Source organism: Solanum dulcamara, chromosome 4 (assembly GCF_947179165.1).
Source record: "Solanum dulcamara chromosome 4, daSolDulc1.2, whole genome shotgun sequence".
Classification (NCBI taxonomy): Eukaryota; Viridiplantae; Streptophyta; class Magnoliopsida; order Solanales; family Solanaceae; genus Solanum; species Solanum dulcamara.
Window position 1 is genome coordinate 30,454,437 of NC_077240.1, and position 13,707 is coordinate 30,468,143.

A 13,707-nucleotide genomic window follows, 5' to 3' on the forward strand; every position below is an offset into this window, starting at 1 on the left:
CTCCCCAGAACATTACTAACAGGCGTATTACTATGTCGCTCCCATGTACTAATGCATATTAAGTAAATATAAGTATCTCCTTTTCACCCAAAAAAAAGTAAATAGCTGGTAAGTAGCTCAAGCAGATAACTTGCGAGCAACTTCCTAAAAAGCCTTACAACAGCTTCCTCTCGCTTGCATGTAGTCAAGTTGGACTTTGAAATTTGTCGACGATCATTAAATAATACATGAAAGAGTTGAACATATTACTAATTAATTTATTGCCAGAATTTTCTTGTTCGAACAATAACAATACAAATTAACTTACATGAAGCTAACTAATTTGGTACACCACAAGTACAATTACAAAAACTTAAAGAAATATAATGAATAAAAGAGATACACGTTGTACACTTTTGAGACAACATAATGATAAATTCATAGTTTTTATTTTTCTAGAATTAGTTTTTGACGCGGCAATTCTTTCTGATTTCTCCAGCATTTCCTGCGAGAACTTGAATGGCTCCCATTTTCTGCATGGATCTTGCAAACTCAGAAAAGAAAACCCTATCTTTTTGCAATTTCTTGATGACAATTACTGATTTTTTGTCATTGAGAAGGGCTGCATCAGATTGGAACAACCCTTTCTTCTGATTAATAAGGATGTTGAAATAATTGCTATCAAATGAAGTTGAGCTCAAAGGGTCCATTTCCACAGTAGTAGCTGGATTGGCTGGATTTGGGCACAATTTCTTCAATGATTCAGCATAAGTAGCATTGAGAGATGGATCCATGTCACCTTTGCCAGTGAAATTAAAGAGTCTTCTTGAGAATGCTCCACAATGAGCAACACCAATTGTGTGAGCACCTACAAGAATGCATGGATGAAGTATATTATTATTCATGGATTTAACTTATATACATTGACAGTGTACATAAATACACTACCCTCCCACTCTCACCCCCACTCCAACCTCCCAGTCTTGTTGAATTACGTAATCATCTCATATAAAAGCTAAATTTGTTAGAAAGAATACACTTTAAATTATTTAATTACGTCTTGATCAATTTTGTCTCCTCGCGTGAGGACTTGATTTTTTTTTTAACAATGGATCGTAATAAGAATCAAATTCAAAATCTCAATCTATATCTCATTTGAAAACGTAAGTTGTTATTGGTAGAATAGTCTTTTAATAACATAATTAAGTTTTCAGCATGTCCCAATTTATTTTACAAAAACTTTTGAAACTTGTGATCTAAAAAAAAGTAGTGAAATTTGTCCAATAAATCATCTGAGAAAATAAGAAATATATTTAAAGTTAAATTCATCTTTTCTTTACCTGATAGTGCAACGAGATCATCCACATTTAGGCGTTTGTTTGCAAAGATTTGCTTAAGGGTTGCAAAATCTGAGAATGGTGAAGGTAAGTTTCCGTTCACTTCACTTGCAAGGGAAACATTTCCATCTTTTCTTCCCGTCTCCACTTCCCACATTAAAGTTTTAAACTGCATACAATGACTTAATTAGAGTAGATCATTTTTATATTCTTTATAATGTCAGCATAAATTATTAATTTCTTGAATCTTCTTTTAAATACGTAGACTTATTATATTACTTACGGGAAAAGAAACAGCATCACGAGCAGCTAAAGCTAAAATGTCAGCACAAGAAACAATGCCAGGACATTTAGCCTCAACTTGTCGCTTGATATCATCAATTACATCGAAACCACCCAAAGAGAGATTTGGCCTAGCCTCCTTCTCAGAATCATCCGTTCCCACTTTATCCAGCAATATGGATGCGTCACACCCCTACAAATTTGCATAATGTCGGGACATTAATTAACGTAACATGTGACTAGTAAATATATATATATATATATGTATATTCAGTATCAGTGCATATAAGTTAAATCCTATTACTAGATAATGTACGTGCATGATAGTAATTCTAATTGGTATACATACCCTAACGAAACAATCATGGTAGTGGACTCGAAGCAATTTAGCACCCAAGGTAGCGTCATTTCTAGCTTTGCTCCAAGTGATATCTCTAATAAGTTGTTCAGCATTTGGACAACTAGTTCTCTTATAGAAGTTCTTACGTGGTACCTTTCCTGCACCCCCAGCAACTCCACCAAGAACAAGACACAGAAAAACAAGACAACTTAGTGCTAAATGAGTTCTCATTTTCTTTTCTTAGCTAGGAATTAAGTGGAGGACTTAAGCCTAAGAACAATTAAGATGATGAAAAAGCAAACTGATTAAGGCACAATGGCTTTATCCTCAAGAAGAGTTTCCTTTTATAGTCAAAGATACAAGGGGTGATACCTAGTGGGAAGATATATAAAAATAATTTCTTACTTAAATTGGCCTTAGTTTGTGGGCCGTATCGACTTTATCTTCTCAAAAGTCTCCCAAAATATACACTAGTGCTTTTATTTATTTATTTATTAGTATAATTATCATCAAAGAAACTATTTTATATTTGGATGGACAAGGAGCGTAGTGTACTTGGTGCACCATATGATCAGTACGTTGAGCTTAGTGTACACTAGTAATAGCTCGCTCCATTTTAATTTGTTGTGAACTTATTCAATTTAATCAGACATGAGATTTTTTCAAAAAACAAAATTGTAAACTAATACATGTCATAACATTTGTATGATTATAAAAATTTGTTATTAAAGATAATAAAGAAAATTAAAGGCTAAGTCACTTGGTGAGCTCTCTGTCTTTCACGGTTAAGATAGAAGATTTAAACCCTGTCCTAATAGAAAATACAAACATGTCTTCTCATTCTCGTGTGTAGCTAAGAACTTGTCAATTCCTTGTAGTTCACTCTTATATTTTTTTTAGTATTGTATGGTACGGTAATGCAGTTGCATGATCTTTCCACGAACAACGTGATAAGTCCATCCAGACAATGATTTCCAGAAAAATAACGGGCATAATACATAAATTGGACTCTTAACTTGGCTTCGAATTATAAGTTTGATCTTTAACTATGATAGTGCACAAATTAACACTTAAACTATCCAACACTTGAACAAAAAACCACTCAAATTCTACCTGGCAAAATGCGTGAAAAACACCCAAGTTACATGCGTCAGGGGTAAAAATGAAGGCAATATTCAAGTGTTTTTTTGTTTAAGTATTGGATAGTTAAAGAGCCTACTTGTTCACTGTCAAAGTGAAAGGTTATTTTTAAAATCCACTTGTACTTATTTTAATTAAGTGGCAGTCACTGAGTGGCTCAGTAATCCACATCAGAGCGTTTGTGTATCATATGTTTGGGTTGCAATATTCGAGTGTTGTTTAAGTGTTGGATAGTTAAAGTGCCTATTTATTTACTGTCAAAGTTAAAGGTCAAAGTTATAATTTGAAACCAAGTTATGGATCTTATTTATGTATTATGTCAAAATAATGGCTAAAATAATTAGCTTAAAAAGTCAATTGGAGTTTTTTATCTTGATATATTATTTATTTTGTTTGACTAGTCTAAATTAGATAAAACTTTCACTGAAGAACTAGTCTAATCGTTTTTGTATTATTATCTATGACTAGCAAAGCATAGTGGCTGAATATCAAGTCAAAGAACCAAGGAATCAAGATTGATCTAGCTAGTGGTTTTAACTAGCATTAAAAATTACAATATCTTAAAATAATTAATTTAGGAGTATTTAAGAGAGTTCACGGATCTCGAAATAATAAGCGGTAGGTAAGTGAATTTTTCAATTTTTTTAAATATATACTTTAATATTACCATTCTTAATGCTTGACGAGAAAGTAACTAGTTTTTCATTTCTATTTACTTAAAAACAAAATTAACCAAATAAAGATGATAAATTAATCTTAGATTACGCGTATGTTAAATCCAACTGTAGCATGGTTGGCATGTATTGCCAATACAGATCGACTCGGTTATTGATGCAAAATAGTAGTGTAAATGCTACGTAATCTAAAATTCAACACATTTTGACTTTCAACTCTCAGATACTATATTATACTTTTATCCCCCAACAAACCCAAAACAGAATATTATATCTTTGGTTTTTATACATGCACTAAACTACAAATTAACGTGATTCAGTGTCACCCCAAATTAAAAAAAATAAAAAATCACCGACGTAGCTATCTCAAAAATCTAGTCCTGAATGATGTGATGGTCATAATTACAAAGTAGTTATAGATATATTTTATGCATTTTAAAGATAAAATACTAGAGATTTTGAGGGGAATATTTTGAAACGATTGGAGATTGTTTGGTTGGAGTTTTGGACTGTACCATATTGGGAGAGTTTGCATCGTGTTTGAAATAGATTCAGATTCTCTCTCTCCTCACCTTAATTGAGCCTTAAGCAATTGTCTAGACCCCGAATTTTATATGCGCTTCCAAAAAGTCTCCAAAATAATCAATTAAACATTTCAAAATATTAATTCATTAAATCCGTAGCCCTAATAATTATTTTAGAGTAGCCCTTTGTGATTCACTTATGAGATTCATCATATCATCATTCAATCATATTGTTGGGTGGAAGCACTACAACTAAAGTTTGATATGATAATAAATAATGAAAATAAATTGGACACGAGAATTTTACGTGAAAACCTCTCAAACAGATAGGGGGTAAAAATCACGGGGTAAAAGGATCTTACTATGATAATATGGGAGTACACTGCTCTCAAATACAAGGAGAAAACAACAATTAACACTTCTCTCTTGTAAAAGGGACAACTCACTAAAGATGACACTCAAGACTACAATATTTATCTTGGTGTATAACTCTCTTTGTATTCTTACTCTTTTGGATTGTATTTTGTGAGATAATCTAAATGAGGGCAAGAGACCCTCTATTTATAGAAAACTAGAAACGCGTAAAATTCGCGTATTGCACCTCCCTTTTTGACTACGCGTTCAAAATGCACTTTGTTCCCTTTTTGACTACGCATTTTGTTTCCTTTTTTGACTACGCGTTCAAAATGCGTTTTGTAATATTTGACTATCTTGCATTCTCACACTTGAATATTTAATTGAGAATCAATTAAGAGGCCGTTTGGATTGGCTTATAAGCCGTTTTCAACTTTTTTTTAAGTGTTTGACTGACCAACTTAAAGTCATTTTGTGCGTAAAATAAGCCCCAATAAATAGTTGAGTTTATTTGAATGAACTTATTTTAAGTAGTTTATAAGTTGAAAAATAGCTTATAAGTCAAAAAAAAAAGTTGGTCTGCACCTACTTTTTTTTAAACTTATAAGCAGTTTTCAACTTATAAGCTACTTAAAAATAAGTCAATCCAAACAGGCTATAAATCTTCACACCATCCTTTCTACCCAATTACTGCAATATTACGTTTCTGCTAGGCCAACAGAACATCGACACCATATAAACTTGTTACTATTGATCGGCTTCGTAAACATATCTGCTAGGTTGTCATTAGTGTGAATTTTCTGAATATCCACACTGCCTTCTTCCACCTTCTCACGAACAAAGTGATACTAAAATCATATGTGTTTTGTCTTTGAATGAAATGCCGGATTCTTTGCAAGATGCAAAACGCTCTGACTGTTACAAAATAGAGCAACATTCTCCTGTTTGTGCCCAAGCTCCTCCAGTAACATTTGCATCCATATTGCCTCTTTGCTAGCTTGTGTAGCTACTATATATTCTGCTTTCGTCATAGATGTAGCCACGATAGATTGCAGTTTTGAAACCCAGCTTACAGCTCCTCCAGCAAAAGTAAACACATAACCTGTGGTGGACTTTCTTTTATCAAGATCACCTGCATAATCTGAATCAACATAACCTTTAACAGTAAAGTCTGATCCTCCATAACACATTATAACATTTGAGGTACCCTTGTCATATCTCAGGATCCTCTTAACAGTATTCCAATGCTCTCTACCAGGATTAGCCATGTATCAACTAACCACTCCCACTGCTTGTGCAATGTCAGGTCTTGTACATATCATGGCGAACATTAAACTTTCTATTACTGATGCATATGGTACTCGAGACATCTCCATCTTCTCTACTTCATTGCTAGAACTCATTCTTGAGGATTACTTGAAATTAATAGGAAATGGGGTAGAAATTGACTTACAGTCTTGCATCTTGAAGCATCGCAAGATTTTCTTCAAGTAGTTCTTTTGAGAAATCCAAATCTTTTTATTATTTCTATCTCGGTGAATTTGCATCTGTAGAATCTTGTTTGTTGGTCCAAGTCCTTCATTTCAAACTCCCTAGCCAACTGTGCCTTTAAATTTTATGAGACGATCTTTGTTGGGGCCTGCTACCAACATGTCATCAACATACAACAACAAAATAACAAAATCGTCATCACCAAATCTCTTGTAATAAACACAAGGATCTGAACTATGTCTGTTGTATCCAAGGCTTATAATAAAGGAATCAAATCTCTTATACCAACATCTCGGCGCCTGTTTGAGACCGTATAGAGATTTGTTCAACCTGCAAACCAAGTTCTCTTTTTCTTGTTCTTCAAAACCTTTTGGTTGGAGCATGTAAATTTCTTCTTCAAGCTCTCCATGAAGAAATGCAGTTTTCACATCTAACTGCTCCAAGTACAAATGTAGCACAAATCTCCAGGACCACTCGAATTATTGTGAGTTGAACCATCGGAGAAAATATCTCATTAAAATTTATACCTTCTTTCTAAGCGAATCCTTTCACCACCAATCTTGCATGATACTTCTCCAGTTGATCATTACCATTGCGTTTGATCTTGTAAACCATTTATTTCCAATGGTCTTCCTTTCTTATGGAAATTGAACAAGATCCCATGTTTTATTTTTATGAAGAGCTTTAATTTCTTCTCGCATTGCTTCCATCCACAGAGAATAATTCTTGCCCTTTCATAGCCTCATGAAAAGTTGAAGGCTCTCCATCCTCTGTTAATAGACAGTATGCAATATTACCCTCTATAGAATAATTTGAGTGTCAAGCTGGTTCTCTTCTCTCCCTAGTTGACCATTAAACATGAGGAGTTTTGATCTCAGCTTGCTCTTGTTCTTCATTTTCTGGCGCTGCCTCAGAAGAAACTTGAGCTTCTTCTATTTCTTCAACTTCAACTTTAGTAGTCTCTAATTTTTGTTTCGAAGTGCTACCTTCTTTTTCTTATATCTTATTTTCAACAAACACAACATCCCTGCTGATTACCACCTTACGGGTAATGGGATCCCACAAGCGATACCTCTTGTCTCCATCAGCTTACCCAAAGAAAATGCATTCCCTAGATTTCGAATCCAACTTCAATTTTTTTAGTGTTGTACATAACATAAGTAGGACTTCAGAATATATGTAAGCAAGAATAATCAACTGATTTTCCACAACTAACTCCTCACTGGCAGCAAGAATGTTTGATTCAGTATTTTTACCCTCTGGTAAGTCGCCTTCAAAAAGATGTTTAGATAAAACATAAAGGGTAGAACCAAGTTGAGATGGAGATATAGGGGATTCACTTTCAGGTTGAATCTTCGACTGTACAGACCCATCAGGAGTAGATTCATGTGAAGCATTTAGGTCTAGAGTAGGAGAGCATTCAGGCACAGTTTTCTCACTGGGTGAATCTATAGCATCTGGTCTTGCCTAGAGCAAAGTGTAAGGACCAAGATAAAACCTGAGAAAATTAAAGAAAAGTAGATTGGCTAGTGCCCATGAGTGGTACCTACGATCCGTAGGAGTACCTACGAGTCGTAGGTTCTCATTCGTAGGTCACCCCAACCACTTAGAGAAAATATGAGTTTATTTAATCCATCCTAAGATTGGCTTCCACCGCTCATAGGAGTTCCTACGAACTGTAGATGTAGATCAGAGACCTTAAAATTCTTGTATGCAGAACAAGTTAACAGGATGACCTGTATATAGTCCTACAACCTGTAGAATGGGTTTATAGGTCCAACTTCAGAAAACCAAGTAAAGGCCTAGCTTTCTATGAACTGGTTCCTATGACCCACCTCAAGGTCTACGACCTGTAAAAGGGTGGTCGTAGGCCCAACATCCAAATTCCAGCAGGTCCTTATTTTGGACCATAGTTCCTACGAGTGACCTACTACAGTCCGTAGGAGTTTTGACAGTCCGTAGAAAGGCACCCGTAGTGACCAAGTTTAATGAGGGACATTCTAGTCCTTTCTCCATCTTTTTCAAATTTAACCCAAGTCATTTTGAGACTAAATTTAGTCTCTTATCAGTACCCAATGGGGTTTTTCTCTTATTAACATTTGGAAATTTTTGAGAGCAAGAATTGGAGAGAAAGAAAAGAGATAGGGTTCAATAGTTTCAAGCCAGGTCTTTGATTTTCGCTTAGATAAACTTCGTTCTAGGGATGTAAAGCTATCATAATATTGGACTAAGTTCGTCCTTGTGCATTACATCTTCATACAGTTAAGTTAAGCTTTGAGTTCGAGTTTAAATTCCAATAAATTGAATTCTTGAGTATCAATATTATTACTTACTGAATTCTAGTATGTATAATTGATTATACTTTGATGATTTGAGTCTTTGAGATTATGGATTCATGGTTGCATTCACATGAACCCTGGTTGATTTTTACATTTAATATTTTATGCACTATTTAATGTAAAGAATGATTATTTACCTCATTAAATCAAGAAGAGTTTGAGCATGAGTTAAGTTAAGTTGAAAGAAGTCTCTTAATATTTATTTTGAGCATGAGTATTTTATGTATAAATGAGTTGAGTTCTATTACATTTAAGCATCTATTTTGTGATTGAATTGAGAAGTTAAATTATGCTTTTAAATGCATTATTGAGATGTAATTTTACCTATCTTAAAGAGAAAAAATCAGTTAAGCAAAGTTAAGTTTGAGCTAAGTCCAAAAGAGACTAAAAGAGTTAAATTGAGTACGTACACTCACTTCATATATGAGCAAAGTAAAGTTATTTGGGAGTAGTATCGAATACTGATTTGGATACGAGTCTAGATTACTCCAACCTTATGACATATGTAGCATCCCCTTTGGGAGGATGCCATTTACGAAGCAAAAGACAGATTTTTTTTTATAATCTCAAATAGTCAACACATTTAGAACACTTATTTTGAAATTTTATTTTCAATTCAACACCAATGCGGGTCCATAAAATACATAAAACTCCAACTAGTAATTATCACAAAACTATTATTTTCTTTTGTGAATAATGACAAGTCAAAGTATAAACCCAGTACATGGCATGACTTAAGTTAAAAGCGCAATCTAAAAATAGCAAAACTAGTCACCCAGTTCAAGTTACAAGCATATGGTTTTGTTTTCACAAGCCTTCAAAATATCACACATAAGTGCCACATGTATCCTGTAAAAAAGGGCAGCCCGGTGCACTAAAGCTCCCGCTATGCGCGGGGTCCGGGGAAGGGCCTGACCACAAGGGTCTATTGTACGCAGCCTTGCCTTGCATTTCTGCCAGAGGCTGCCACATGTATCCTGTACAAGTCCCCAAAATATTTATAAAACTAGATGCATATGCATATGTGATCTTCACAAGGGCTCCAAAAGTCTACTCCAAATGACCATCTTCACATCTCGTCCCGCACATTACCTACGATAGAAAACAACTATCGCTAAACATAAAGCTTAGTGGTGTATAAACTTTGGGCTTGGAGCTATTAAACTCTTCAATTCCCTTGTTCATCGCTGGTAGCTCAATAAGGTAAAAGTAAGCCCAAGTGAACAAGTATATCAAAGTATCGAATACAAACCTTGAAGAGTTTCAAAATATCAATATTAATATTCGAAGATTCAAGTATCAAGAAAGCTTACAATTCAATTCAAAAGAGTTGTCAAATAATCAATTTCGCCCAATAGGTACGTCATGCCTTCATACTAAGCACAATCAATATCAAGATGGACTGAAGCCCCGAAATCAAGAAGGGTCGTCACCCAATATCAAGAGAATCAAGATCCATGTTGAAAGTGGGTTTCCACTCATACCCGAGAATGGATGAAACCCCATCGTTAGGACGAAATATAAATTCAAAGTCAAGATGGGCAAGATCTGAATTGACAGGCATGCCAATATCGATAACAAGTCACCGTAACAAGAAGGACAGAGTCCCAACAAGAATAAAAAATGATCAAGCAATTCGTACAAGTGGACGATTTAGCGAAAGTTTTACAGTACTTGAGATAATAGTCATACCATAATACAAGACAAGGAGTAAAGAAACAACCCATCAAAATACTTCAAGTTTCAGAAAATAAAATATTCTAAGTTCAAGTTTATACACGAACCTTGGCGTTTTAGCACATAACAAGTTCTACCACAATTCGAGAAGCTCAATTCCTCTACGCCATAGACCAACCAAAATTCACTTTGTCAAACAGTTCCTCTTAGCTGGTATAAGCGCATATACTACTTAAAGTCATTTTGTACTTAAAATAGGCCTAATAAATAGTTGAGTTTATTTGTATGAACTTATTTTAATCTGTTTATAAGTTGAAAAATAGCTTATAAGTCAAAAAACAAGTTGGTCTGCACCTACTTTTTTTAAAACTTATAAGCAGTTTTCAACTTATAAGCTACTTGAAAATAAGTCAATCCATACAGGCTATAAATTTTCACACCATTCTTTATACCTAATTACTGCAATGTTACGTTTCTGCTAGGCCAACAGAACATCGACACCATATAAAGTTATTACTATTGATCGGCTTCGTAAACATATCTGCTAGGTTGTCATTAGTGTGAATTTTCTGAATATCCACACTGTCTTCTTCCACCTTCTCACGAACAAAGTGATACTAAAATCGTATGTATTTTGTCTTTGAATGAAATGCCGGATTCTTTGCAAGATGCAAAGCACTCTGACTGTCATAAAATAGAGCAACATTCTCTTGTTTGTGCCCAAGCTCCTCCAGTAACATTTGCATCCATATTGCCTCTTTGCTAGCTTGTGTAGCTACTACATATTCTGCTTCCGTCGTAGATGTAGCCACGCTAGATTACAGTTTTGAAACCCAGCTTACAGCTCCTCTAGCAAAAGTAAACACATAACCTGTGGTAGACTTTCTTTTATCAAGATCACCTGCATAATCTGAATTAACATAACCTTTAACAGTAAAGTCTGATCCTCCATAACACATTGTAACATATGAGGTACCATTGACATAACTCAGGATCCTCTTAACAATATTCTAATGCTCTCTACCAGGATTAGTCATGTATCGACTAACCACTTCCATTGCTTGTGCAATGTCAGGTCTTGTACATACCATGGCAAACATTAAACTTTCTACTACTGATGCATACGGTACTCGAGACATCTCCATCCTCTCTACTTTATTACTATGACTCGTTCTTGAGGATAACTTGAAATTAATAGGAAGTGGGGTAGAAATTGACTTACAATCTTGTATCTTAAAGCGTCGCAAGATTTTTTTCAAGTAGTTCTTTTAAGAAATCCAAATCTTTTTATTCTTTTTGTCTTGGTGAATTTCCATCCATAGAATCTTATTTATTGGTCCAAGTCCTTCATTTCAAACTCCCTAACCAACTGTGCCTGTAAATTTTATGAGACGATCTTTGTCGGGGTCTGCTACTAATATGTCATCAACATACAATAGCAAAATAATAAAATCGTAATCACCAAATCTCTTGTAATAAACACAAGGATCTGAACTATATTTGTTGTATCCAAGGCTTATAATGAAAGAATCAAATCTCTTATACCAACATCTCGGCGCCTGTTTGAGACATTATAGAGATTTGTTCAACCTGCAAACCAAGTTCTCTTTTCCCTGTTCTTCAAAACCTTCTGGTTGGAGCAAGTAAATTTCTTCTTCAAGCTCTCCATGAAGAAATACAGTTTTGACATCTAACTGCTCCAAGTACAAATATAGCACACATCGCCAGGACCACTCGAATTAATATGAGTCAAACCATTGGAGAAAATATCTCATTGAAGTCTATACCTTCTTTCTGAGTGAATCCTTTCACCACCAATCTTACATGATACTTCTCCACTTGATCATTACCATTGCGTTTCTTCTTGTAAACCCATTTATTTCTAATGGACTTCCTTCCTTGTGGAAATTGAATAAGATCTCATGTTTTATTTTTATGAAAAGCTTCAATTTCTTCTCGCATTGCTTCCATCCACAGAGAATGATTCTTGGCCTTTCATAGCCTCATGAAAAGTTAAAGGCTCTCCATCCTCTGTTAATAGATAGTATGCAACATTACCCTCCATAGAATAATTTGAGTGCCAAGCTGGTTCTCTTCTCTCCCTAGTTGACTGTCAAACATGAGGATTTTTGATCTCAGCTTGCTCTTGTTCTTCATTCTCTGGTGCTGCCTCAGAAGAAACTGGAGCTTCTTCTATTTCTTTAACTTCAACTGTAGTAATCTCTAATTTTTCTTTCGAAGTGCTACCTTCTTTTTGCTTGTATCTTATTTTCAACAAACACAACATCCCTGCTGATTACCACCTTGTAGGTAATGGGATTCCACAAGCGATACCCCTTGTCTCCATCAACTTACCCAAAGAAAATACATTCCCTAGATTTCAGATCCAACTTCAATTTTTTTTGGGTGTTGTACATAACATAAGTAGGACTTTAGAATATATGTAAGCGAGAATAATCAGCTGATTTTTCTGTCCAGATCTCCATTGGAGTTTTTAGATCAATTGTCGTTGATGGTGACCGATTGATCACATAATCAGTGTTTTGACTATTTTTGCCAAAAGTGATTTTTCCAACCCTACAGTTTCCAACATAGCTCTTGTCCGTTTCAACAAGGTTCTGTTCATCCGCTCTACTATTCCATTTTATTGCAGAGTATATGCCACCATGAACTGTCTTTTAATACCTTCTTGTTTACAGAAGATATCAAATTCATCACCAGTGTATTCTGCTCCATTATTTGTCCTCAAATACTTAATCTTTTTCTCAGATTCAAGTTCCACCCGTGTTTTAAACTCTTTAAAAATAAAAAAAAACATATGTCTTTCTTTTAATTGGATTTACCCAATTTCTCCTGGATTAATTATCGATAAATGACACGAAATATTTCTCTCCTCCTAGCGACTCCACCGGTGCTTGTCAGATATCATAGTAGACCAGATCTAATATTTCCTTGCTTTTAATAGAGGAACTGCTAAACTTCAGTCTATGTTGCTAACTGGTAACACAATGCTCACAAAAGGGTAGTGAAACCTTTTTGAGTCCCGAAAGAAGCTTTTGCTCAGCAAGAATCTTCAAACCTCATTCTGTCATATGGACAAGTTTACGATGCCACATCATAGTTGATTCTTCAAATGAATTTGTTGATGCGGTTGATGCTTCTTCTTCTTGGTGTGTTTCACCTTTAAGCACATATAGATTTGCAATAATTTTTTTTGCTTTCATCTATACAAGCGCTCGTTTTGATATTTTCATGACTTCACCATGAGTCTTATATGAACATCCATTATCATCTAATTGTCCCAAAGACAATAGATTCTTCCTTAAGTCTTTTACATGTCATACCTCCTGTATGGTACATACCGTGCCATCATACATCTTTATTTTGATGGACCCAATACCAATAACATCCAAAGAATGATCATATCTCATGAACACAGACCCTCATGAGATATGATTATATTGATGGAACCATTCTTTCTAGGAAGTCATGTGTCATATTGCTACTGTGTCCATGATCCAGACATAAGTGAAATATTTTCTTCCTTTATTATTTGATATTGCTTCACTA

At 34.8% G+C, this 13,707-nt stretch overlaps 1 protein-coding gene across 1 annotated transcript; it reads right to left on the reverse strand.

Moving 5' to 3' along the window:
• Positions 1 to 255: 255 nt before the first annotated feature.
• On the reverse strand, positions 256 to 2,233 carry LOC129884944 (peroxidase 24-like). The gene is made up of 4 exons (XM_055959206.1): positions 1,948 to 2,233; positions 1,600 to 1,791; positions 1,320 to 1,485; positions 256 to 847 (listed from the first exon to the last, which is right to left on the reverse strand). The coding sequence occupies exons 1-4, from the start codon at positions 2,167 to 2,169 to the stop codon at positions 441 to 443; spliced, it is 987 nt and encodes a 328-aa protein (XP_055815181.1). The 5' UTR covers positions 2,170 to 2,233; the 3' UTR covers positions 256 to 440.
• Positions 2,234 to 13,707: the final 11,474 nt, after the last annotated feature.